At 45.0% G+C, this 26,038-nt stretch overlaps 1 protein-coding gene across 2 annotated transcripts; it reads right to left on the bottom strand.

Annotated features, from left to right (window-relative positions):
* Positions 1–568: 568 nt before the first annotated feature.
* nf2a (NF2, moesin-ezrin-radixin like (MERLIN) tumor suppressor a) lies at positions 569–25,920 on the bottom strand. Of its 2 annotated transcripts, none has more exons than XM_072709003.1 (17): positions 25,517–25,920; positions 25,047–25,189; positions 16,283–16,408; positions 15,722–15,844; positions 11,205–11,288; positions 10,051–10,119; positions 9,812–9,894; positions 8,538–8,613; positions 7,836–7,970; positions 7,654–7,728; positions 7,210–7,323; positions 6,975–7,097; positions 6,567–6,784; positions 6,349–6,454; positions 5,763–5,920; positions 3,748–3,907; positions 569–961 (listed from the first exon to the last, which is right to left on the bottom strand). In XM_072709003.1, the coding sequence occupies exons 2-17, from the start codon at positions 25,158–25,160 to the stop codon at positions 911–913; spliced, it is 1,815 nt and encodes a 604-aa protein (XP_072565104.1). In that variant the 5' UTR covers positions 25,161–25,189; positions 25,517–25,920; the 3' UTR covers positions 569–910. The 2 variants fall into 2 exon arrangements, with proteins under 2 accessions (XP_072565104.1, XP_023684736.1); XM_023828968.2 differs by having other exon boundaries at positions 5,793–5,920; positions 25,517–25,915.
* Between the last annotated feature and the right edge of the window lie 118 nt (positions 25,921–26,038).

The following is a 26,038-nucleotide window of genomic DNA, read 5'->3' as shown; positions in this document are numbered from 1 at the left end:
CAGTCCTGCCAGACAGGAAAGAGACGACTCCCTCATCAGGGATTTTCAGGATGAGACCAGGTGGAGCTACAAAGGGCATGTGACCAAGGGCCCTCGGATTACAGACGACACCGGTGTAGATCATTAAAGAATCTGGCTTTTCTTTTTGCAGATTATCGGATGCTTGGTCCAGTTATAAACCCGACGCCGGGAAAGGAGTAAGTGGGTAATCTTGCCCTCCCCCAAATGAGTGCTTCAACCCTCAAACAAGAAACAGCAGTTCCTTAACTGGCTTCCCTTAAGTGGGGGGGGGGGGGAGGCAATCACCATACCCCTTTGCTGCCAAGCACTGGTCAATCAATTCATGTCTTTTACCAACTGGGAAGAGTGGGAGAATCCAGGTTACAGTACTTTAACAGTCTGTCAAGAAGCGATGCAAACCTTCCACTTCAACAGCCCACAATTTACCCAGAACTCCATCTGCATGTCCAAGGGGGGGGGGACATTCTACCTTTAACTATGATTTAAACAAATCTCACTCCCGAAACAAAATAATGCCAAATCAAACACAATCATTGTCAAAATGGAATAATACAAAGAAACCTTCAAAGTTTAATGTGATTCTTTTCTCCACAACTTTTGACAATGATCACTTCAGCCATTTTAAGACTCATTAAAAGCGTTTGTAAACCTTCACATGGACAGAGATAAAAATGAAACAAATTATTAAGAATAATAAAAAATAATAAAAACACCAATCACATGTTTTGCCAACGCAGATCAGAGCATAAGTGTTGGTTTCACCAGTCCGGGTTAATTCATCTGCATCCTGTAAGCTCCGGTCAAGCGGAGCTTCTCTAAAGCTTCACATCTGGGCTCATTTGGGCTGGAGTTCCGGGTGACCTTCTCCTCCTTCCACCTTCCGTCGGGTCTAGAGCTCCTCGAAGAAAGCCACCCTGGATTTGGTGCTCTGAAGGGTCAGCTGTGAAGAAAGTCAAGAGAAAGGGCAACTTGAACAGTGGCCCAGAGAGAACCGTGCTAAAACCAGGTTGTTTACCCCAGGTTACTGCAGCTTTAGGTTCCTGCGGCAGGATCTACCCACAGTGAAAGTTCACCGGTAACAGATATCGATCCAGTGTCTGCATGAAACCGCGGAGCCGGCCAGCAGGAGGGAAAGGCAGCTTTCCCACTGCCACATGCAAATTACCAAGCGATTGTTTAAGACTGTTGATGTCAATGCAGGCAGCCTACTGCAGAACTCAGGCTGAAGCAGTGGTTTTAAGGAAATTCAGCTTTAAGGGCAAGAAACACCATAACCTTCTTCATGAAGACCCCCCTCTGGTAAGAATGTAATTTTCTGATAACCGTGAGCAGTCACACATACTGCCCTCCCGTAAGTAACGTCTTCCCGCTGTCTCCGTGCGGCAGAGCATGGCTCGTCAGAGGCTCCCCGTGCGAGTGCCTGACCATCGTTGTGGAGTCAGGACACGCTCTCATTTTAAATTAGCGTGCAGGTACACGCAACCCGTGGGCCTTCTTAAAGACCTTAAGAGGGTTTTTTGCCATCTGGGTAACGAGGACGAAAGAGCCATCTGCTGCTATGCACTTGAGGGGACCGGGGCGGCGGTGTGGCTAGGAGGGGGGGGTCATTTATCTTGGGCAAACAGTGGCCGGGAGTGGGTCGGGGTGCTCAAGCACCAGGGAACTCCAGCGCAGGCTATTAATCTTCCCGAGGGCCAAGCGGACGCACCGCCAATCCGAGTAGCCTGCTCACTGCGAGCCCCGCTAGGCCCTTCTGGGCTAGGGGGAGGAAAAGGTGCAAAAGAGGGGTAGGAGAAGAGCACTGGCCCTGTCCATCATTCTCCACTCCACCGCGAAGTGAGACGTATTTACTCTAGAAGAATGAGCTCGTTCTGAATCGATCCATTCAGCTCGTTAGCGAACTGCACTAGTTAGACTCATTAGCGCAAAGCCAACAGGCACGTTTCACATCAATGTGACTATTACCTGGGTTTATGATGGAACCTCTGCGATCGTCAGCAATACATAAAAACAAGCAAGCGATGATGCGGGATGGTTCCTGTGTGATAATCACCCAGCTTTCATTTCTGCTTGGTTTGAATAAATCAAGTCATGCTTATCTCAACTTAAGATATTTAAGTCAGAAAGTACGGAAATATTCATCTGCTTGCGTCATGGATCCTGCCTCTCTGGTGACAAATCTGAGAAGAATAATGAACATCTCCCCTACGCGCTTGTCTCCCCTAAAATTGACACATTTACTTATTAAAAAAAAAAAAAAAAACTATTTCTGACCATTAATGCAATTTCTGTCTCCATCATTAAAGTGAATATCAGTGGGAACTTGCCACAAATGTGTGTTTAATGTGCGTTTAATGTGTTTTAATGTGTGTTGGTTTAATTACAAAGTGAACTTTGGGTTTTCAGCTATTATTTAGGATATTAGCATTATATCAGCAAAGATAAGAGTTCTATATTAAATCTGTGGCCAGGAAATCAATACCGTCATCCACTTTCTGCCAATTTCCCTCCTTTCCCCGCAACATTAGCGAGCAGAGTGTGCTTTAGGCACTGTGATCGCAGTCAAAGGTGCTGGGTCACTCATCACCACAACGACCGGTGTCTGACCCCGGCTTCAGAACCGTGACACCTTCTGGGTCGGCGCAGTGCTTATGGTTACGGCTGCAGCTTCCCAGCCACAAAAAGCTCGTTAAGAACAGTCATTAAAAAAAGGAAAGAGCACGGAGGCTGTAGCCCAGGAGAGTGTGTCCGGGGCCCACAGCTTTCAGACCTGAATTATCATCGGCTCCCTGAGCTGCTCTGAAGATCCAATTTAACCCAACTCCGACTGTGTTCCCTTCCAAGGAATGAACCATGGTCCGTGAACAGTGGGAACAGTGGGCACTGATGACATGCCGCGACCAGGGACCAGCAACCAAAAAAATCCCGATGAAGGATTTGGGCAGAGGCTCAGGAACATGCCGATTCCGATTCCTGGCAAGTTCACAGATTCATCGACCAGCTGATGAGCACTGAATTAAAACTGGATCATATCAAGTATGTGGAATGGCCAAAGTTGGCATTATATATTGATCATATGATAGATTATCAAATTTGATCAATAAGCCAAAAAAAATATAGCTACCAGAATTATTTTCCCCCAAAGTTCATTGCAAGTCATAAAGTCCGTTTTGTTTTATCTGGCCCTGAGCCTTAAACCATCCAGGCTGCATATTCAGCAGGATGTTTTGTGAGAATGCAATCACACACCCTCACAGGGAACCCCAGAAACCAGCAGAGAAACTATTACGAAACCAGCTCACTGAGGAGTCCTTCACACTCCATGAAAGCGGACGTCGGTTTAGCTTTACGGGACATAAATGGATCCACAGGCAACGCCAAAGCATTCATGGGAGACACAGAAACACCGTCATCTCATTTCAAGAGCATGACCACTTTCCGCGGTGATATTGTCAAAGCCCCCCAGAAAAAAACGATGTGATTTGTACAGCCTACCCGACCCATTCCTTCTGGGTTCAGTTCATGTGTTCCGTACTCTGGCACAGTTAGCAATCACACTAGATGCCATGCCAGAGTCTGAGTAACTGTGCCCAGGCCTGCCTCTTTAAGGGGACTGTACCCGGGCACAGTACAGAGCGATCACACTATTCAGACGACCTGGACTTTGGGGGTCAGACATGCCCAAGTAGGGTAGGGATGGGCTAGCATGAGTACACCCTAAGGCACCTTCTTGAAGCTGCTCTGCTTGCTGTTGCCCCGCTCCGTGTTCTCGTTGTGGAGGATGTCCAGCGGCGTCTCCCGCTCCTTCAGCTTCAGTGACTCAATTTCCGTCTTGAGCTCATTGAGCTGCTCCTGGAGGTGCCGGCTCTTCTCCATGTACTCCACCCTGGAAATATAGGGTGACCGCTCCATCAACAAACATCAGAAAGGGGCAGGGACAGCCACAGTGGGTGGTCAGGTGGTGGGGGGGTTTGGAGTCACAAACGATGCTGCAACCCAACTTCTCAGACTCTCTGATTAGATATAAATTTTAAATATGGCGCTTTAGCTGACTGTTTTGTTGCACTTCAGTCACATGAGAAGCCACAACAGTTATTCCATGGAAAATCATTACAGTGATGTCAAGTTCAGCACTTTCATCAAAGATTCAACAACAAAGTCCCCATAACGACTTGAGTGACTTACCCATAACATCAGTCAGCCCCAGCAACCCCCCGTTGGTATGTAAAACTAAAACTGTAAGGTCCTAACACAGAATTACTATGCATAATACTAGTTCTGGGCGGTTTAAACGGTATACGATATAAATTTGGCCAACGGGAGAGATCTGATTGATTATTTATATGATTTATATGAAAATTGTTTATATGATTATTGTTGCACCTGGCAGCAGAGTCCTGCACGGGTCTGATTTTGACAAACCGCACCTGCCTGTACCCGTCATACTTAAACCCGTATCCGAACAATTATCCGACAGAAATAAAATTAAAATTCCGCACCCGATTCGCTATAAATACCGACACCCGACCCACACCAGAATGAAAATCAGTCAGATTAAAAATTAGACAAAAGTTTATTGCCACAAAAACCAGTGACAAACGACATCAGTTGAAAAGGCATAGCCAAATGTAAATGCTGCTTAATAACAGCCTAATAAGCAAAACAAATGGTAGTAGCCTACCTGTAAACTCAAATAATGTTTGATATTGCCATGCCCACACATAGCCTTACCAGCTTACAATTAAATGTGTTAATAAAACTAATATTACATAAAATGTACATTAGGCTACCCTGCACAGTATTGGCTTTTATAGGATACCTACGTGCACTGTCCATTTTCCTTTGATTACCCGATTGGAAATCCTACGCGAAGGCGAAGACTAGCGTTTGGTGCGGTGCTTTATATTACTGTGTAAAAAAAGGATATCGTCCACAGTTGATGGCCTCAGCTGACTACTTCAGCATCCATTTTGAACAACTGCAGGAGATGGCATGCGTTTTTTTAAATGAAAGTGGGAGAGATTTTCGGGAATGCGCATAAACTGATATGGATTTTACATCACAGGGCAAAACACTGCATTCTCCGGTGGTAAGTGGAACCTAGAACAGCCAGAGCAAACTCCACACACAAACAGCAGGGGGCAGCATTCAGACGCTCAACCCTGCATGCGTGAGGGTCATTGTCTCACACTGACCTCCATTCTACCCTGACCCAGTACACTACTATTTTCAAAGTCAGTTACATTACTCAAAAAAAACAATAAGATTGAGTTTAGATGAATATGGATACTATTCAACATCCTGTATGTTCTTTTCATTTTCTCTCTTCAGTCCTTCAGGAAATGTAAGGTATTTTTAACAGAAATGCATCACTTTGTCACACTGGAAAGTTCGTTTTCGTTCCATTCACATGCATGTACAGACCGACAAGTTTAGTTTTTTTCTTTGCAAGAGCTGCTGCAGCGAGCGACTGTTCTGCACCCATGCATCAGAGTCACAGAAAAGCGATCTGCAACACGAGTGGCTGTGAGAATGGAGATGGTCAAATGAGAAACGGCAGCACTGCCTTTCATTCAGTGAGAGTGAATATCTGTACGAGTCTCTTCGGTCTCTCTTTGGGTGTTAATGGGAGTATCAACAAAAATCTACTAAACAAATTCACAGTTTTATTGATGGTCACTCCATACCACAGAAGTTTAATTAAACTGCATTTCTTCAGTCAACATCAGTCACACCCCCACCTCATGACCCCCGGCCACCCAGACACCCACTTCTCCTTCTCGATCTCCATGGACAGCCGCTTCATGTCAGTGTCCTTGAAATCGAAGGAGAGGTTCTCGGAGCTCACGCCCCCCCCGGGGATGTCTGGTGGCAGGGCGCCGGAAGGGGGGTGGGCCGGCTGTGGAGAGATGGAGAGCCACTTTTCAGAAAGGACCCCCGAAGGTCTGCAGACATTCCGCCGTCTGACCTCTCGTCTAACATCTCGATGTCCAGCACTTCGCCTTGCACACCCCCTTAATTAAATCAGCTAAATGCACTGGGCCATTTGTATCTGGTATATATTTACCGTTTATAATTCATTCATTTTTATGGAAACCTCCTTATAAATCCAGCTTTTCATATTTCTGGAGAATGTCACTTGATTTCAAATCGGTTACTTGAGAAGTTCATGCTAGTTGGCGCTACAGAGCCGGTTTACTGAATCACTAATGCAGTTCCTCCAGGCCAGTATGAGATTAACTGATTAGAGATCTTAGTCCTCAGATTTAAATAATAATCATTTCAAAGTGAATAAAAGCAGGCTGAGGCGTTCAGTGGGGGCCGTACCGTGTAGGCCGACCGGCTGGTGATCTCCAGAAGCTTCTTCTTGGCCCTCTGCTCAGACTCTCTCGCCTCCTGCAGGTCCTGCTTCAGCTGGTCGGCCTCCTTGGTCCTACAGCACGCAGACTGAGGGCGTCACATGACCGGGAGACCCTGGCGGCACCGTGCTGCTGGTGGTGATGTTCATCTAAACATTCTGCTGTGGTCCTACCCTACGATCCTACCTCCTTTCCGACTCCTCGGCCATCTTCAGCGCCAGGATCTCCGCCTCCAGCATCTTCTGCTCCAGGAGCCTCTTCTCCTCCTCGCTGCGGATGGCCGTCACCTTGATGCGCTGCATCTCCTGCTCGGCCTCGGCGGCCTTCTGGGCCAGCAGCTTGGCCTCCTCCTCAGCTATCTGGGCTTTCTCTGCCAGCAGGTCGGCCGTCTCCTCGGAGCGCAGCTGGGGGGGTGGGGTGGGGGGGGGGTCAGACAAAATGCTGTGATGTACACATGGCACGCACGGTAGCGCCTCCTGCTGGCGGGAGCCGCACACACACGTCTGTAATGGAGCTCCGAGTCCCATGGAACCAGGCCAGCACAGCGGACCCTTCCCACGGGTCAGAACACCCGGCGGGCCTCTGACGTCTCACCAGGGCTTCGTTGGCCATCTGGGCCTCGCTCTGCATCTGCAGCAGCTTCCTCTCCAGCTCGTCCCGCTCCCGCTCAGCCTCCTCGCGGAGGTGCTTCTCCCTGACCAGCCGCTGGCGGTCCATCTGGGGGGCGAGACGCGAGGGTGATGTAGGGGGGGCTCAGGCAGCCAGGTCCCGCAGAGAAGCGCGTTCACACACCCAGGCGCCGCCGCCTCCCCCCAAACGACCCCCTCACCCTCTTCCGGGCCTTCTCCTCACGGGCCTGAGTCTTCATCTGCTGCACCTCCAGGGAGTCCACTCGACGCCGCCTCATAAACAGGTCATGGTTCCCGATGCACAGCTGGAGGATCTGCCAGGACAGACAGGGTGGGCGGGAGACCAAGCCCCCCCCCCCACCGGACCACACCCCCAACACTGCTACAAACCCTTGACCCACCCCTCTAGAACAAAGTGAGATTTTACTCAATGGACTCCCCCTCATCAGTTACATAAAACCCGCAAAATAGCTCAAATTAAATGAATTTGTGTCAAGAATGAAGCATAAATAAAGCTATGAATTTAATAGGTTCAACCCAACTTTCCAAACATTCCAAGAGGATTCCAAAAATGCTTTGAAAAAAAAACAAACTAAACCCACAACCATCCATCAGAATGTCGACTCCGTCCCAGACTCACTCACCAGCTTGTTTACCCTCAGCTTTGACGAGTTGAACTTGAAAACGTCCGTCTTCTTGTCCAGGGGCTTGATGGTGAACTGATGGGGGGGGAGGGGGGGGGGCAAAGGAAGATGCCTTGGTCATTTTTTTTTTTTTACTGAGGAGACGGGTGGGGGCGATGGCGGCCGAGCGGGAAGTACCGTACCTCTTTATCGCAGTAAGAAATATTGCGGATTTCGTTCCAGGGAAAGGAGATCTTGGGCGTCAGCTTGTTCTCCGGGTCAAATATGTGCAACCCCAGGGCATCGACCCCAAGCAACAGGTTAGTTCCCTTTTTGTTCTGTAGAGCCACAGGTAGTCCGTTGGGGGGGGGGATAGGGTAATTGCCAATCGAACATCTCGACTTTTATCGGGGTGTGCAATGCAAGGAACAAGGCTTTGAAAACCCACGGTGGGTGGGGTTACCGTACATGGACAATCACCGATTGGTTTAACTTGGCTGCCAATCATTTCTTTTGATTACTGTCCTGGTTCTCATTGGTTTAAACAAGGCACAGAGCATGATACCACCACCCACCGTGACTCCATGCCAGTGCTGGGGTGTGTTAAATTCCCCACTTGACATCACATTAATAAGTTATCTAAACATGTTTCACATTTTTCGAGATTGCATGCAGTTGACAGTGACAGAGCAAATTTCTGACTCTCACTTTCAGGAGACTAAAATTAATGCCAATAAAATAAATCATACTTAATGCAGTGACAAACTTGGACAGAGATTAATGGACCAACAATGCATTAATGGAAAATGCCATTTGTGACACAGGAGGCCACGGGACTTCAGCTTCTTACACTATTAAGACACTAATGAGACAGCAATCCATGTGAGGACCAAGACACGTCTTACCTTTATGAAAAAATAGCTGATTCCATACATATCCAGGTCCTGAGCTATCTTCAGGTACTCCACCTCTGCCTCATCCCTGAATGAATATCACAATAAAAAAAAACCACTTAGCCCTAAATCTATCCTACAGCAATTGAGGTTCTACCTCTTGTTTCCATAATTCTGTGATGTTCATCCCAAATACATCACAAAAACAAATAAAAGCTAAATTCAAATGTACATACAAAACCTACCATAGCAGACAATTGGTCTAAAAGCAGTACACTCAACGGTGCACAAATCCCGCTGCTTCAAAACAAGCCTTGTCTGCTGCTAATCCATTGATGTAATACAAACTCGCCAATTCAGGCAGCATTCCTTAGCCTCTAGTGTCTCTGTGCAAAGAATTAGTCTGGAAAACACCCCCACGGAGAAGGCCACTTTCATAAAGAGCTCAACACCACTGCATCTTCAGCGAGCAACGTGCCGAACGCCAGACACAGATTTAAACTCCACCATTTGTGATGGAGTGAGCAACTGAGAAATTGTCAGTCAACAAGGTAAACCAACTTTTATCCATGTATTTTACATACCCACTCCCTTCCCCCCAAAAAAACTCATCCTTCATCCTTTCTATCACAAGTTCTGATCCTTAATGGCTTGGCTTACGTCACGCTAATCTCTAACAAAAGTCAGCTTCTCAATTGTGCTTCGTCTTTAATACCAATGTCGCCGTGTCAGAAATGTTTCATGGCACCATTCACCAATCGGTGGCAAAAATAATGCTAAATTGACATGGCTACATGTTTACATGATACCAGACTCTGATGTGTGTCCATGTTCATTAGGAGGCACTCAGAGTAGACGAGACGTTAATGAGCTGAACTTTGCTCCTCAAGTCTCCAGGCCCAAACCAATGGTGGGGCTGTTAAAATTCTACCTCTGGCGTGGAAGGTCTTAAGAAAAAACATTCTGTAGGTCTTCCAGGTCATCCTTGATCAGTCTTACTGTACAGGGGGGTGTTTGCTTATCACTCCCTGGGCATAATCTCCAGCCATTTCCCCTCGTTGGTTTTGGCTTGTTAACATACACCAGTTCTTTGCGTATTAATTACACCTGAAAAGCTCCATTAAACTTAATGGTGTGGCAGGGATTAGACCCAGGAGAGGATTACTGATGCTCAGTCACTTCCCGGGCTTTCTGAGGATCTCTTCGGGTACCGGGTACTGGGAGGGGGTGGGGGGGGAGGGTGTTGAAGGCGGTCACAGAACAGGCCCCCGCCCTGCCTGCCGTACCTGGTCTTCCCTCTGTGTTCAGCGTAACAAGCAGTTATTCTCTCTTCCCACATCTCCGGAGTCATCTGGTACAGATTTAATACCTGCAGAGGGGGTGGAAAATAAAAGGGAGGGGCACTCAGGGACCATCTGGCTGCTATTAGCGTTAGCGCAGGTCAGGCAGCCTCTTGCATGAACGGCGGGATTCCCAGTCCGGCTGGGGTGTCCCCGACTGACCGCCGCCGGCCACGGAGACTCACCCTATTGGGCAGAAGCTGTTCCTGAGCGAGAAAGCCTGGCTTGTGAAGGCCAGGGTCATAGTCACCGTACTGCAAAAAAAAAAAGAAACGAAGTGCAGCAGCCGTTAGACTCACCTTGGCCGCGGTTTCTCAGAGGTCTTTACACAGGAATGCGAGATTTGCCTTAACGTTAATTAAAATTCACACGGGTTACACCGATCGCCGACACTCATCCCTCCGTTTCAGGGTAAGCATGTGCGCAGTGCGACACGGGAGTCGACATGGAGCCTAGCGGCGGACAGAGGGCACAGCTGGCCTTATAGTTTATAACAGACTGCATTTCCCCTCATTACAAAACGTCTGCTGATAATATGGGTAAACCGGCAGGTGGGGGGGGGCTACGCAGAACCACGTTCGCTGCGTCTCGCACCCGGCCGGGAGGGACCGAGACGCCCTCGCTCAGTCTTCCGGAACAGCTGTCGTCTGAGGCTCCCCGTCAACCCTTTCCCCCCAAAGACAAAAAAAATATAACCCAACACACACACATCCTTCAACCTCTCACATCCCTCCATCATTCCCCCTTTCTCCCTAGTGTCTCTCCATCATGCCACCTCGCCATCGACCGTTCAGAGGCTCCGACTTCATTCGTTACTGAGGAACAGAATACAGGGTGTCTCTGAAGCCCCCGACCAAACAAGCCAATCAGCAGAGGGATTACCGGAAAAGGACGACCATCTGATTCGCCCATTTCTTTGGGTATGGAAACTGATATAAACAAAATCACAATACTCCCAAGAACTGACCATGTTTTTTTTTTTTTTTTTGTCCTTCCTGCAGCATCTCCCCAAGCTTATCGATCGCGAACTGAGAGTCAAACAATTTGCAGGGCATTCAAAAGAGCCCCCCCCACCCCCCACACCCGACGCCCTAAAGCATTTCAGAGCTGGTGTGAGCCAGGAGTCGCACGGTCGATCGACGCTTTGAAACAATCAGCCAATCGGAGGGGACCTGGCTGCCAGCCAAAAGCAGCCTTCAGCTGTGGGAAATTTTTAAGGCTCCCGCAGAGTCACTGGCTTTCAAGCCACAACCCCGACTACCTGACATATTGCTAAAGAGGAAATCAATTGGCATTCTCGGGCAGTCGGGTTCAGTTAATGGGGTACATGTCCACGTGCCTTTGCTTGAACAGCATAGGAAGCCAGCAGGACAGATGCTTCGGGGGGGCAGTAGATGTCTTCATCCAGGATCATCTTCATCACCTGAAATACAAAACGGGTGGGGGGGCGGGTATCAGTGAAAGGACAGACTCTTTCCTCCTCAAACCAGACTTCAGACCTATTACTCTCCATCTGTCATCCATACAAAATGTGCGCCATTGGAGTATAAAACTTTAGCAAAATGACAGGAACAGTAAGCGAGGACAGAGGCACGCTGGCTGACATGAGTTCAAAAAAGCCCCCAGAGGTCCCCCATAACTCAGCTAGCTGATGTATGCTTCAGTATGCGGGGCAGACAAACAAAGCAGGTTCTGACTGATGGAGTCTCACGGGCCGCATGACGCCGACCCTCCACAGCTGCCTGTAACCATTTAACGGGGCAAGACTGAACATAACAGCTCGCCAGAACCACTCCGTAACTGGGAGCCCGAGCGCCGGGCTGCACGCTCGCACATGTACGGGAGACACAGACGGCTCTGCGGTCTTTACAGTCATGCGTCGCTCCCTTGTTATACGGCGAGAAATCCTGTCAATCACACCTCCCCAAAATGCTCCCCCCCCCCATCTCAGTACCAGCAGATATCATGGCAACACTGCAACACACAACTGCAGAAAGCGGGATCACTGGGCGAAAACCGAGGGGCACCTAACATACAGACCATTATTTATCTAACTGATGCTTTTGTACAAAGTGACAATTCAGTGACCAGTCGGTGCATCCTTGTTCAAGAAATACCACACAAAGTGTTTGCAGTAGCCTACAGGTACTGCAACCAAGACAGAAGCACAATAGCAAAAAAAAAACAACCTGACATGATTATCCTTTTACGTGCAAATCATTCACACCCAGAAACCGCTTCCCTGTAGAAGTCCTGCCTCCTCAGTTCCTCCTTACAAAGCATTTAAATATTTCGTGCTGAAACAGCAGTGCTTGCGAGCTGCATAACATCCCGTTCTCGCATTCAGCTATAGCCTTGGGATTTCGGTCGTCTTTGAAAGTTAGGACTCCCTCAGCCGCTTAATGGGATGTAATTCCAGGGAGGAGAACGTTCTGCACTTGGAAAATATTCATATTCATTTCCTTGTCAAGGGAGAAGAAAAAAAAAAAGCTTCGTCTATAGATGTTATGATTCGCTAATTACGGTTAAAAGTCTCTGAATTATGAATTAAGGAGGGATCTATATTTGATGAGGAGCTCCCTTAAAATGCCAGTCATCTGTTAATATATAAAGAACAAAAGACGTCCATAAACAGCTCCTTATGCAACCAGTTCCAATACAAGTTTGACAGTCTGGGCCTCTGAGCAGAGCGAGCTTAATTAACAAGGCTACCTTCCATTAGCCCAGGTGCCCTGCATAGCATATTATTAATTAGCTTTTTTAGCATTAGCTTTTTGCTCAGCTACAGGTTAAAACTACAAATTCATACATAAAAAGCTTAAATGGCAGCTAAAATACAGTGATGGTTTTAATGGTAACCGTAACTTGTAACACCATAACTCACGGTTTAGCTCCTGCGTCTTCTGGAGCGAAGATTAATCAAAGAACAAACGGCAGTAGATAAGTTTGCCACGGCTCATATTTTATTAACGGCAGGCTGAATAGGCCTGATATATTGTGTAGAAATCGAAGTTAATGGGCTCCATTTGTGCCTTTTGGCGCCGCATTAAAGAATACCACAGGGCGTCCTTCACGCTCTCGCAGAATCGAAATGCAAATTCGCAGGACACTCGCATTATGACACGCGGAAATGCGACCAGAAACACAGGCGTGGAGTTTAGACTAAGTTGCTCGCTCTGCAGCCACTGTGGCATCTGTGGTTATGATGGGGGGGCAGAGAGGTCCTGTTAGCCCATGGGGGGGGGGGGAGACAGGAGAGGTCCTGTTAGCCCGTGGGGGGGAGGGGGGGGACGAGAGAGGTTCTGTTAGCCTGTGACTCAGTCAAACTGAAAAGAACTGAATAAATGATACCAATGCACCATTAATTAGTAAATTAAAATTGCACATGCCTTGGGGGGGTTCAGCACACCCCCACATGCACCCCCAGCACTGTGGCCATTCCAGAGATATTAAGTTAACAGTTGGACATGAACAGACATGTCGCACATGCGTGAACGGGCCTAGCGATCCATCACTCCAGCATGGAGGATTTCACGCTCCTGCGTGAAACAGCTGGGTGGACAAACAGAGAAGCTCCAACCGCACTGCAGATAATCCCACTTGGGGTGCAGTTCTCCATCACTGCTTATCCAGCATCCATGTTTGTGGGCCCCTGAGCGAGGCCCTTAAGCCCCAGCTCCAGGGGTGCTGCACCTTAGCTGACCCTTTGCAGTGACCCCCGAACTATGGAGAGCAAGATGGGGTCGGCATAGAGAACCAGTCCAATGTACCTGTACTTGTGCAAATGGTAAATAAAGCATGTGTTTTGTTTTGTTTTGTTTGTGAGCCTGGAGCCAATCTCAAGAAGCATCCGGCAAAAGGCAGGGAAACGCTCATACAAACATGAAAAATTAATCTACCCACTGCAAACATCTATGGGGGAAGGCCAAGCGTGGGAACAGGGATCAAACCCAAAATCTAAATGGTGTGAAACTACCAGACTGAGCCACAAGGTCCACGTTAGCTTCTCAGGGTCTCTTATCTATTAGGTTCATCAAGTCTTCAACTTCTACTAAGAATTATTAGAATAACCACATTACTGACACAGTTCCCCAGATTAACTTTGCTGTTATTTTCAAGCCATCCCAAGCTTTTAACTCCATTATTTTCCAGGATGACAGCTCAAAAAAAAAAACTCTCCAGCAAGTGGCCAAAAGGCTGTAATGCGGCAGATATTATCCACCCCCCACCAAAAGCTAGCTCTCGGGTAGCAGGCAGTGTGACAGACTTACCCAATCACAACACTAAGCCAATGACCTGCAGAAAGACTTTCCACCACAAAACGATTAGCACTGTCGCATGGGAATTAGCAAAAATGCACCCATTTGGATTCTGTTTGCAAACATACTTTGAGACCTTGGGGTCTATAGTTTATGCAGAGCAGAGAAGCAGCACGTATGAGGCTGGAGGCAGAGTACAAGCCAGTCATTTAATAACACTGAGGAGTCATTTTTAAAGTTTAATCAGTTCTCTAGGTCCCTTAATGCATCCATACTCACAAACCTAGTAATGATATATTTATGAGCAATTTTGTTTTTTAATGCAGAGCTTGTGCCAGAGGAATTCTCCCAAGTCACAGTACATCAGTGTCGTGAACCGGGGTATCCTGACATTATAAGGCTCATAGTTTGCTAGCTAGAGGTATTGTAGGAAAGCTGAACATTGGAGACATTTCTTGTATTCTTCATCCTCTCCTCCAGCAATGTTCCAATTTTCAAAAAATTACATCGATCTGGACAAAATAAGACATCATACAACTCTCAGCAGATCTGGACAATGTCTTCAAAAACACCCGTCACTGACTGATCTTTCACTTGCCACCGGAACAGGGCTGATAAATAATATGTTCCACAAGGGTACAATCTGCTGACAATAATCCGGCGTGAACAAGCCACAGTCCACAGGTAAGCAAGGACCCGCACCAGCGCTGCTGCGAGTGTGAACCAGATATTCATGGTACCTTCGGTGAGCACCATGGAAGCCATGGCAGGACCTGGTCCTGCGAGCACAACTTGCGATCGGTAGCTGACGGAACAAAATGATGCTCTCACCAGCAGTGTGGACTAGATGTGAGTATTGACAGCTGGGATGAAAAAGCGCATGGAGATCAACACACACACCTGCAGCAGATGGGACCACAGTGAAATATGTAACCAACATGGATTTTCCCCATCCCTATACCATTAACTACTTGTTCAGAAAAACTGCATAACAGCGGTTTGCGGTCACCATTTAAAGAACCACATTACCATAGACTGCAAACCACAGCTGTATCATGAAGCCCAGAGATAGAAACAATGATGACATCATCCATAGACTGGTATACCAGCATCAAACCATTTGTGATTGTTGCTTCCTGTAAATGGGGCACATTTCTGATCAACCGGTAAAGCAAACAAACCCTTAACCACTGAAAGACAGCTGTGTTTCTGCTGGGCCCAAGAGAATGGGACTGGAAACTGAACTTAGTGTTTTGGTGCTGACCTGGCTTTCAGATTTAGGTCCACGCTTGACCACTCCAGGGTCAGCTGTTCAGTGTTAGAGAGTTAGAGGCACTGAAACTTAATACCTGTTGTTTGGTTTCAATTATTATACGACGAAACCAAAAAAGAAACATCTCAAGAACCTGGCGTCTTAAATATGGAAATCCTCCTTTATGCTCTAATGCAAACTATCTAATCGCATTACGGCAAGTGTCCGTGAAGGATAAACTAAATTTAAGGCAAAGGATCACTCTTTCGCAGAGGGGGTCGTCAATGAGACAGAAGCACGACTAAGCACCGCAAAATGCTTGGATGATGGCCATGTCATGCTCACCTGCAGGAAGAAGAGGTGCTGGGTGATGTCCTGGACCAGCTCCTCCTCCGCGTTCTCTGGGAAGAACTTGGCCAGGAAGTTCAGGGTGACTCCCTCCTCCTTGGGAATGTCATGGTCCAAGACCTGCAGAGACACCACACACCTCAGGCTTCCGGCGTCCCTTGGCGACGTCAGTGGTCTTATTTAAATATAGAACGCTTTCGCTTGGCTTATGGGGCCTGCATCTACTGTGTATCGAACCAGACAGGTTATCATAAATTTGAGATTCACAGTGGCACAGAGTTGAAGCGGTACACAAGCTAGCGGTCTCACATTGGTCAGGGAACCCGGTGTCCCCAGTGGGTTGGTTCAACTCTGAACACTACACTTTCCACCAAAGCAGTAACTCACTGAACACCTCATCCGCAGAATCACCGGCATAGATGTATAATACACTCCAAGCGCAAGAGCGAAGGCCGAGATGATCTATGACCAAAGAGATGAGCCTGACAGTTTGCAGCCTCCCCCGATGGTGCCCTTGCTTAGGTAGAGAGCTTTCAGCTCCAATCCTTGGTGACTCACCCTTTTATCCATCTTAAGCCAGGCTACAGTGTCCTTCACGTTGTACTGAAGCCCAAAAAACCAAGTCTCTCGTAGGCCCAGCGTCCGGCACACCAAGTCGAAGAGGTCCCGGCCCTTCCATTTAGCCTGAAATGGGGAACGAAAATATGAACACACATTTTCCCAACAAAGTCTGTAGAGACCCTTGTCTCAGTCCTCCAATTCATAGCAAAACTAAACGAGTAATTCTCAGAATACCACCCGCAGTAAGCGTCCCAGCCACCTGGGTATGGGAGAGATTATCATGTTAGCATTTTCATGGGATAGGTGGACACAGGATATGTTCTTATGTCAATACATTTTTAGCACCCTGTAGCAAGATACACGAATCCCGAAACCTCAAAAATGTGCTTTCCAAAACCAGCGATTAAACCGTACAACAGTGAAGCCCCCAGGAAGACTGCGTGCCAAACGACCACACCATTAAATTAATAGGTGACAGCTAATTTCAGACACTGACATACAGGCACAGTATTAATTCCTGACTCCCAACTACTTCTTCCTACAGCTTCCGCAGTGACAGTGTGTATACGGAGGGCGATGTAAATTATCCTTTAATGCTCTAAGGATTCTTCACGCACCAGCAAAACTGGTGATGCCTTCTCTATGCAAAGCTTCAGCGGCAAAGTCCAGACAATGGCAGTGTCGACGCAAGCAGACAGCACCCTCAAGAACTATCTGCAGGAGCAAAACCATTAATGACGGACACAGATGGACACTTTTGGCCCCGCGTGACTCGGATAATCAGAGCTTTGTGAGACATTACACTGTCGGGAAACAGGGCCTGAAAACATGAAGACAGACGTACAAGCTGCAAGCTTTCGGTCTGTAACAGAGAGGACGGCCATCCAGATTAAAGTGCTCGGCTTAAATTTTCAACAAACCCCCGAGTCTTAAAGTTACATGCACGCGCTCAGTCTGACGGAGAGAAGACGCAGTAAATAAAGTCAGTTTGGCATCAGGGGCTGTAAGGCACCAGCTTGTCCATGATTAGATTACATCCGGAGGCAATATGGCATATGGAGTGAAACATTACCAGCCGATACGGTGACAGTACATCCCCCTGAGGACAGGTGACATTTCTACTTCTTTGGATACAGTCCATTGAACACATCTGTCAGAGACTTTAACTAGAAACTCAGTCAGTAGCTTAGAGCGGCTGACTAGAAGCAAGTCGAGTCCTGCGCATAGCATCCCCCACCCACAACACAACAAGAGAGACCATAAAGTGGACTGGGACTTATAGCTGCTGGCAGACAGAAAGATATCAGCCCAGGTCCGGAGGCCACGTAGGGGATCATCAGGAAGAGGTTTGTTTATATGCTGACAAGATATTAACCAACAATAGTGACCATTGCTCATTGGTGCAGCGTCATTTAAAGAAACGCACACAGAGTACTGTCAGCTCAGTCCGCAGCTAAGAGTAATTTGTTTAAATTTATATTCAAGTATTACAAAGTATTACAAGTGAACTTCTTTCACCGATGTTATATACATATAACTGTAGGAAAAACATAACTGTTTTAACCGTTTTTATTTTATGTGCATTACCACTGTTATGAGAAGAAATTACCACACATTTGAAGATTTATACAGCTCAAGCATACTTTTCGTCGTTTAAAGGGTAATATGCACAGTAAAAATAATTTAAAAAATATGCATTTCCGCTGCTACTGAAACTGTTGCATGTATTGCTTTATATGGCGAATGTGTACTTGCATGACAGTTAAGTGTATCCTTATTATACAGTATATCACCTACAAACATTTTACAGTAGCATGAGCAATACTTTGTATAAAATCTTCAAGAAAACTTGCAGGAAAAATAAAATATCAACACTGGCCTCAAAAGAGCTCAGTCACCCACCGTGACACCAAAGGTTTGTCATTTTAAATGATACCGCTTCCCCAGATGAGAGGGGGTAACTGGTGGAGAGAGGCCTCTCTGAAGAGGTACCAAGCTGAACAGGTGACATGTCATATGACAAAGAGGAAGCCATCAGCAAAACAAAGACACCTCAGGAGACCTGGGGGAGATACAGCAAGAAACGTGGCAGACACGAGACAACAACCAACCGGACTGAAGCAGAGAGTCACACCCCCTACGAGGAGAGACCCCGACCTCAGGGCTCTGCCACTGCGACCTGGCGCCCTTTTCCATCCCTTTTTCAGTTGTTTCCTCCCATTCATTTTATTTCCGTTTCATTTACGTTCTTTATTACAATAAAGATTCAGCTTAACAGCTACGGTAACTTTAACAGAAATACTTTTTTTTCCTATTTCTATTTAGATGAGGCTGATATACAGTATAATTATAAATTTGATTTCTCTGTGCCTCACAGAATATAACTATTAAACCTAAGAGGCGTGTATTAAGCTATACGGGTGTTTTGCCGTTGTGTAGAAAGCACAGGTCTTGGCAAATGGACCTTTGTGTAAAAGTGCACTGTGATGTAAGAGTCCCTCCCAAAACCCCCAAAAGAAAAACATTTTACTGTCATTTAGTGCAACTATTTAGAGGCAATATTCTTACAAAAACAATTAGTTACTAGATGGCAATTTCATTAAGAATAATCATTTAAATTTCAAATGCATTTATTTTCATTTGTGATTTTAAAATACATCAAAGGGAAACAATGCAATTGAAGGCTACAGAGGGATATAAAAGAGTGTGAAAGGGAACAATTCCAGTCTCCTGCAAACCTTTTTTCAATACGGTTTACATAAACTGCTCAGAGAATTTGATTAAGCATCCTACCCAAACCAGATAATTTAATAGACTGTTCTTCACAGTTAGAAATCTGCACGAAATAAATCCTATTTTCCAAACTAACAAATTTGTAATGTTTGTGTTTTGCTCCTGCTGTGTGGGTCACAGCCAGTAGCTGAGAGTATTAGATGATTCCCAGTGAGAATTTCAGCATCTCATCAGTCTACTTTTCATAGCATGAAGAATTCATGGGACAATGAGGATTAGACACAGAGGAAAAATAAATAAAATAAGCTTCGCTAGCCATTAATTCACTGGGGTGATATTTACTGTCAAAATATAACATCACCACAGCATTGTTGACAGTAAGATCAGAAAAAAATACTTTCGAAATACACACACAAAAAAAAAAAATCAATCTGCCTAGGCTTTCAACAACGACCATGACAAAACCGTGACTGGGTGACTTGTGCAATACATTTCAATTTAATAATCCAATGAATGAAACAAACTTCACGTCTAATTTTTAAAACGTCAAAAACAATTGATATACGTTTCTTTAAGCATCAAGTTTTGACATTTCACTTTTTAAACTATACAGCCCTAGAATTAATGTGCCATTTTTGTAATATATATTAGAAATTATATTTACTCTGTCACGGTTCAAATAAATCGAGCTTCATATCCTTCTGAAGAGAAGAAGGGATAAACGACCACTCCTGGATACTTGCTGCCACCTAGTGGTTACATAATATATAGTCAAGAGGCTCAGGGTATGGACAAAAGTATTGGGACACACCTCTCAATCACTGAATTCAGGTGTTTCATTCAGACCCACTGCCACAGGTGTATAAAGTCAAGCACCTAGCCATGCAGTCAGGTTTACAAACATTTGTGAAAGAATGGGTTGTTCTGAAGAGCTCAATGAATTGGTACTTGATGTATGAGTCTTGGTTTGGTGGATGTCAGGAGAACGTTACCTGCCTGACTGCATTGTGCCATCTGTAAAGTCTGGTGGAGGAGGGATAATGGTATGGGGTTGGTTGGTTGGGCTTGGCCCCTTAGTTCCAGTGAAGGGAACTCTTAATGCTTCAGCATACCAAGATGTTTCGGACAATTCTATGCTCCCAACTTTGTGGGGACACTTTGAGGAAGGCCCTTTTCTGTGCCAGCATGACTGTGCCTCAGTGCACAAAACAAGGTTCATAAAGACATGGTTGGGTTAATTTGGTGTAGAAGAACTTGACTGGCCCACACAGAGCCCTAACCTCAACCCCATCAAACACTTTCTTTGGGATGAAGTAGAATGGAGACTGCAAGCCAGTGCTTCACATCCAACATCAGTGCCTGACCTCACAAATGCTCTTCTGGATGAATGGGCAAAGACACACAGACATACTCCAAAATCTTGAGGAAAGCCTTCTCAGAAGAGCGGCAGCTCTTATAGCCGAAACGCCTATGGATTTAGAATGGGATGACATAAAAGTTCCTGTAGGTGTAATGGCCAGGTGTCCCAATACTTTTGCTCATATAAATCAGGGATGCACCGAATATTCGGCCACCGAAAATTTTTGGCCGAAAATGGCCCAAAAGTGCATTTTCGGTTTTCGGCCGAAAGATTTTTATCACCGAAAAACACGGCCGACACAGTATGTTGTGATGACGCAAACAGAAACCGGGGCCTGCACGTGCTTTTCTGAAGCAGCATGTCTGCGGTGTGGACGTATTTCGATATATCTGAGAAAGACCCACGGATAGCGATTTGCAAAACATGTAATGCCGAAATTTCAAGAGGGGGTGCGTCTGCAAAGACTTTCTCCACGTCGGGTTTAATTTATCACCTGAAATCCAAACATCCCGATCGCCATGCTGGATTTGAGAGTGCGGTTAAGTTAAACATTTAAGTTTGAATTTTATTTTATACTGTGCATTGTTGCAATGTGCTAAATAAATATTTTCATAATTTGTAACTGATTTATTCTTTGAAACTTTAATATCAATTTATGCAATCGCAATGCCTTGATTTTAGTAAGGTTAGTACACAGTCATAGCCATAAATGCAATGGTACTAATTATTGGCATAATTTCTTTCGGTGTTTTGGTTTCGGCCAAGAATTTTCATTTCGGTGCATCCCTACATATAATGTATATTAGGGGTCTCCAGCTCCAGTCCTGGAGATCCGCAGCCCTGCATAGCTTAGGTCTTTCCCTATCCCACTACACCCGATTCACCTGAAGAAATGGGTGGCAATGAGCAGAGAAGCAGAATCAGGTGTGTTAAATGAGGAGAAACCAAAAATGTGCAGGAATAGGGTTCCTCGGGAGTGGCATTTGAGATCCCTGGTGTATGGAATTTCTCTGTCTCACTGACACGTACACACATCAAATATATATTCAAAAAACAAATGATGACAAAAAAGTGGCTTTGAATCAAAGGTGCCAAATGACTGGACTACCCATCTTCACTGGTTACGTGAATAATCTGCTTTAGACTAAAGCAGAGGCAGCTGGTCCATAGAGACAGAGAAGGCAATGCATCCTCTGCTTTTTAGATTAAACTATGAAACTTGTAATTCAGAAATAACTCATTACTAAACTTTTTTGTTTTTTTGGTAATTTAAAACATTTTCTCTCTTCACTGGAACAATTCACTTTCCTAATATTGTCAAACATTTTATCTTCTTACCTCCTAAAAATTTTAGCCACCAGTCACCAGTGGATTAAAAGAATCAATGATTACCAGCCATGGGTTTAAAAAACCTCATTCAACACAATTTGGAAACTTCCCAAAAAGGACATTCTGTATATCAAAAAGTTATGGACCTGAAAAGAAGGGGGGGGGGAACTTATAAAGGTAGGTGCCATGACCTTAAAGAAAGATACAACCTCTTTTTACACACAAGATAAACAGACCAACGTGTTCAGAGCATCTGAAGAGCATCCATGTATGAAACAAGTCAAAACAACAGCACAGAAACTTTCCCAAAAATGTCATGTCGTGATTTTTTTCAGCTTTTGGCCGGAAGAGATGTGTGAATCTCGCACCAAACATTAGCACAGCAAGGTGGTATAAAGAGCCCACTGTTCTGAAATGGCCAGAGAGGGTCAAAAGAGGGACAGAGTATTCAGGCACACAGAACCGTGGAACATTTCTTACCATCTGTTTTCTGTTCAAAAAAAATTCCTCGTCGCAAGTCACTCCTTTCCTGTTATCCCGGGAACAGATGGAAAAAATGGCTTTTTGGTCTCAGGCCCATTGTGGCTTAATCAAAAAAAAAAAATGCAAATTCAAACATAAGAGCTGGGTTGGTGATATAAATGACTTGACTGTTTGTCCAACAAGAACCAATCCAACTGAAGAGTTGTGGCCTGCGGGTCCAATGCCACACAGACCGACAAGTTCTATGTTAAGAGTCAACATGAGGGAACAACACACTTAACCTTATCAGAGTTCCCTTCAAATACATCCGGGAAAGGAGACCAACATATAAACAGTTCCCCTTTGTGGTTTGCCTTTCAACCTTTATGACTTAGCAGTCAAGAATTCCTCCACTGGTAAATCAGGAAAAAACAAAAGTGACAGGTTCGGCCCGAAGGGGATCAGACTCTCAGCACAAATATCAAGACCCACGCAAGCTCCTGTCAAGAGGATCGACCCATGACCCGAAGCTCGCTTTCCTGGGAACTTGGGGCTAACTTCTGCCTTGACAGCAGGGCACGATATCACCCTGGGTAATGTCAATGTTGATTCGTATTGGCTCAGTGAGCTCCGCTGCGCAACTATATCTGTCAAAGCCAAAGGACCTGGGCAACACAATCTTCACACAAGCTCCACATGTCAACACAGCCTGACAACTCTCATTACCAATGACCTACGGTAAAGACACAAAATTTTGGAAATGACCCCAGCAGCACCTATAATGACCATTAGATTACTACAAGTCGCAATGCTACAGACAGCCAGGTAACACCTTACATTTCAAAGTAAACCACTTCAAATATTACTTTATCTTTAAAGATGTCTCAAAAAGCTGGCCATTTACCTAAGCAATGATAAATTAACATGCCATTTAATTCCAGGAATTCCAGGAGAGTATACATTACTGACATTATTACTGACATTCCCTATTGTGACAATAAGGTATTCAGAGGTCATTGGGTCATTAATGTCCCAGGGTTCCCGCTGCCGCTCGTCACTCTCGTCATTGACGAAAACGGAACCCATGGTGACGAAGAAAAACGGCATCAAATCGTCACTCTGGCGAATTCAATTTTCAAATGACGAATTTTGATTTTTTGAAAAGTCGAATTTCATTTTTTCCCCAATTTTCAACCGTAGCACCCGTAGCGCCTAATCAAAACTGGCCCGGTGCCCCGGACACATGATCATCGATCATTCATGTCAAATGAGCATGGGCCGTTCTAAAAGTAGCAAATGTTATCGATCGGTGTGGGGACATTCTAAAACGCTTAATGTGAAAACGCTTAATGTGGTTTAATGTACCAAAATAGCGACCAATAATCACCAAATTTCGCACACACACATCTGGCCATACTGTAAATGGTCATTGACGCCCATTATAAGGAAAAGGCTTAATGTAAAATAAAGTCCATATTACTTGTATTTTGGTTTTGATTTTTTGTCAGGTGAAAGTCTTTATGACCAGATATATGTGAGAAATATAGTGATTTTTGGTGGCTGTCTTGGTACTTTAAGTTACATTAAGCCTTTTCCTTATAATGGGTGTCAATGGAGGGGAAAACGCTTAACGTAAAATAAAGTCCATATTCCTTGTATTTCGGTTTTGATTTTTTGTCAGGTGAAAGTCTTTATGACCAGATGTGTGTGTGCGAAATTTGGTGATTATTGGTCGCTATTTTGGTACATTAAACCACATTAAGCGTTTTCACATTAAGCGTTTTAGAATGTCCCTCTCAAAGATACTATGAAACACCGGGAAAGTATTAGCTTACCTTATATATATAGTAATTAGAACATTATTTCCGAAATGCGTAATATACATCATGTTTTCAGCACGCAAATTTTTTACACAGTATTCACGATTCTCCCAACCTTATCAAGTAGACTCGTGACTCGCCCATGCCGTTAGTTGACCAATCACAGTGTGATTGTCAGAAGAGATGTATATTCAGTGAGTTTAATGATTAATTTATTAAGAAGCGGCGAGAGAGTGACAAAAAAAAAACGGATGCTGAAGCAAAGTGAAGAATTTGATTAGTAGAAGCAAAAATATAAAGAAAAGTGAAGAATTGAAATCAAACTCCAGGGGGAACCCTGATAATGTCCATTTAAAGACAAGCTACTGGCCTAGATAAGGACGCTGATACTGAAAGCAGTAGTTACCATACCCATGCTCATTTTGAGGAGGCCTACGCCCAACCAACACATCTCTTAATTGTTGGGCTCCTCATTCTCCTGTTTACACACTTTTGTATCTGGACAGATCCTGGCTATGAAAAACCCCATCTTCTAATTACCAAGTCAGGAAAATAATGTTGTATGTTATGTTGCCGTTACATAAAAAGTTGTACAAAAAATAGGTTATTTTGAAATGGACACCAAGCAGAGTAAAGACGCGCCAAGGTGGTCATATGTAACTCTGAGAACCCATGCAAGTCTTTAATAATTTAGCTAATTAGAACAGGGCCACGTTTTCAATGGCGAAGAGATGGTGGAAATAAAGAGAAAATAAAATTTTTAAACTATATACAAGTCATTTGGAGATATTTTTGTTGTTTTGTTGTTTCTTGTCTTTCATTATTCTTCGATCGGACATTCACAAAGGCCAAATGTAAATAACATAAGGAAACGTCCTATCGTTTTTTTCATATTTTAGTTGAAAACATATCTGCACACTTACTACACAAAATAAGACATATACAAACACGAACAGTATACATCAAACTGACATTAGGGCTTAAAAATAAGGAGGTTTGAGAAGGAACCCAAAAATACAATTATAAATACTGAAATCGGCACTGCGTGAAAACTTACCTCACAACTAAATTTCAAATCGGCATCCATTGTTGCTATTGTGACATTAAAGGTCTTTGGCGTTTTTTTCCATAAGGCGTTTAGACCCATCCTTGATGCTAGCGCACTTGCCATGATGGAGAGGAGGTAATGCTCAGTCTTTTCTGGAATAATAATTTACGGAAAATTATATCATTCCATAGCAGATCAATACCTCAATATCTGATTAATTATCAGACATATAATATATATATGATATAAAATACTCTGTTGTGTGGACGATTAAAAAGGGCAAAACACTAAGTCCACCAAACCCCTTAACAAATATCGACTCCTCCACCTGATCCAGGTGTTATCCATTTGTATTCTGAAACTATTCTTAATAGTTAAATCCACTAAAAAGCGATCAGTATGTTACTTTAAGGCATCCGAATGGAAGTGTGGGTTCCGTCTACCTATATTCCGCCAAAAGACCATGGCTGGACACGTACCTGTACATGAGGGTGGAGAGCTCGGTCCCCACCTCACTCAGCCGCCACCCTCATCCTCGCTTTAGGGTTAAGTTACTTTCATGCTTGGCTTGAAACACATTGAAGCTGTCCTCTTTCGGTGCACCGCCACCCCAGTTTACACATTCATCGCTTCACAACTACATCCAGTTAGTGATCGCGCGTACTTCTTCGGTAAACATCCAGAACTGGTTCGACAGCTAAATGCCCATTTTAGGTATTTAAAACATTACTATTTAATGGTTCGGTAAACGCGATGCACTTCGGGAAAAAAAGTCAGGAGCTCGGGGAAAAAATATATGTAACTTATTAGATTCGCTCAAAAAGTTGCGCATATACAGACAAAGCAACATCGGCAGCAAATTAGCGCAAACTTTGCAGTGGGCGGCCGCTTCTGTAAGGGACCAATCGCTGGGACGAGGCCGGTCCTGCGCGGACTTGGGTCAACATTAACAAACTCGAGTTACACCGCATTGCTGGGAAACGTCGTTCCCGTTATTTCTT

This window comes from Paramormyrops kingsleyae, chromosome 2 (genome assembly GCF_048594095.1).
Source record: "Paramormyrops kingsleyae isolate MSU_618 chromosome 2, PKINGS_0.4, whole genome shotgun sequence".
NCBI classification, from domain to species: domain Eukaryota; kingdom Metazoa; phylum Chordata; class Actinopteri; order Osteoglossiformes; family Mormyridae; genus Paramormyrops; species Paramormyrops kingsleyae.
The sequence above is the reverse complement of the archived record's forward strand: the minus strand, read 5'-3'. Positions and strand labels throughout refer to the sequence as shown.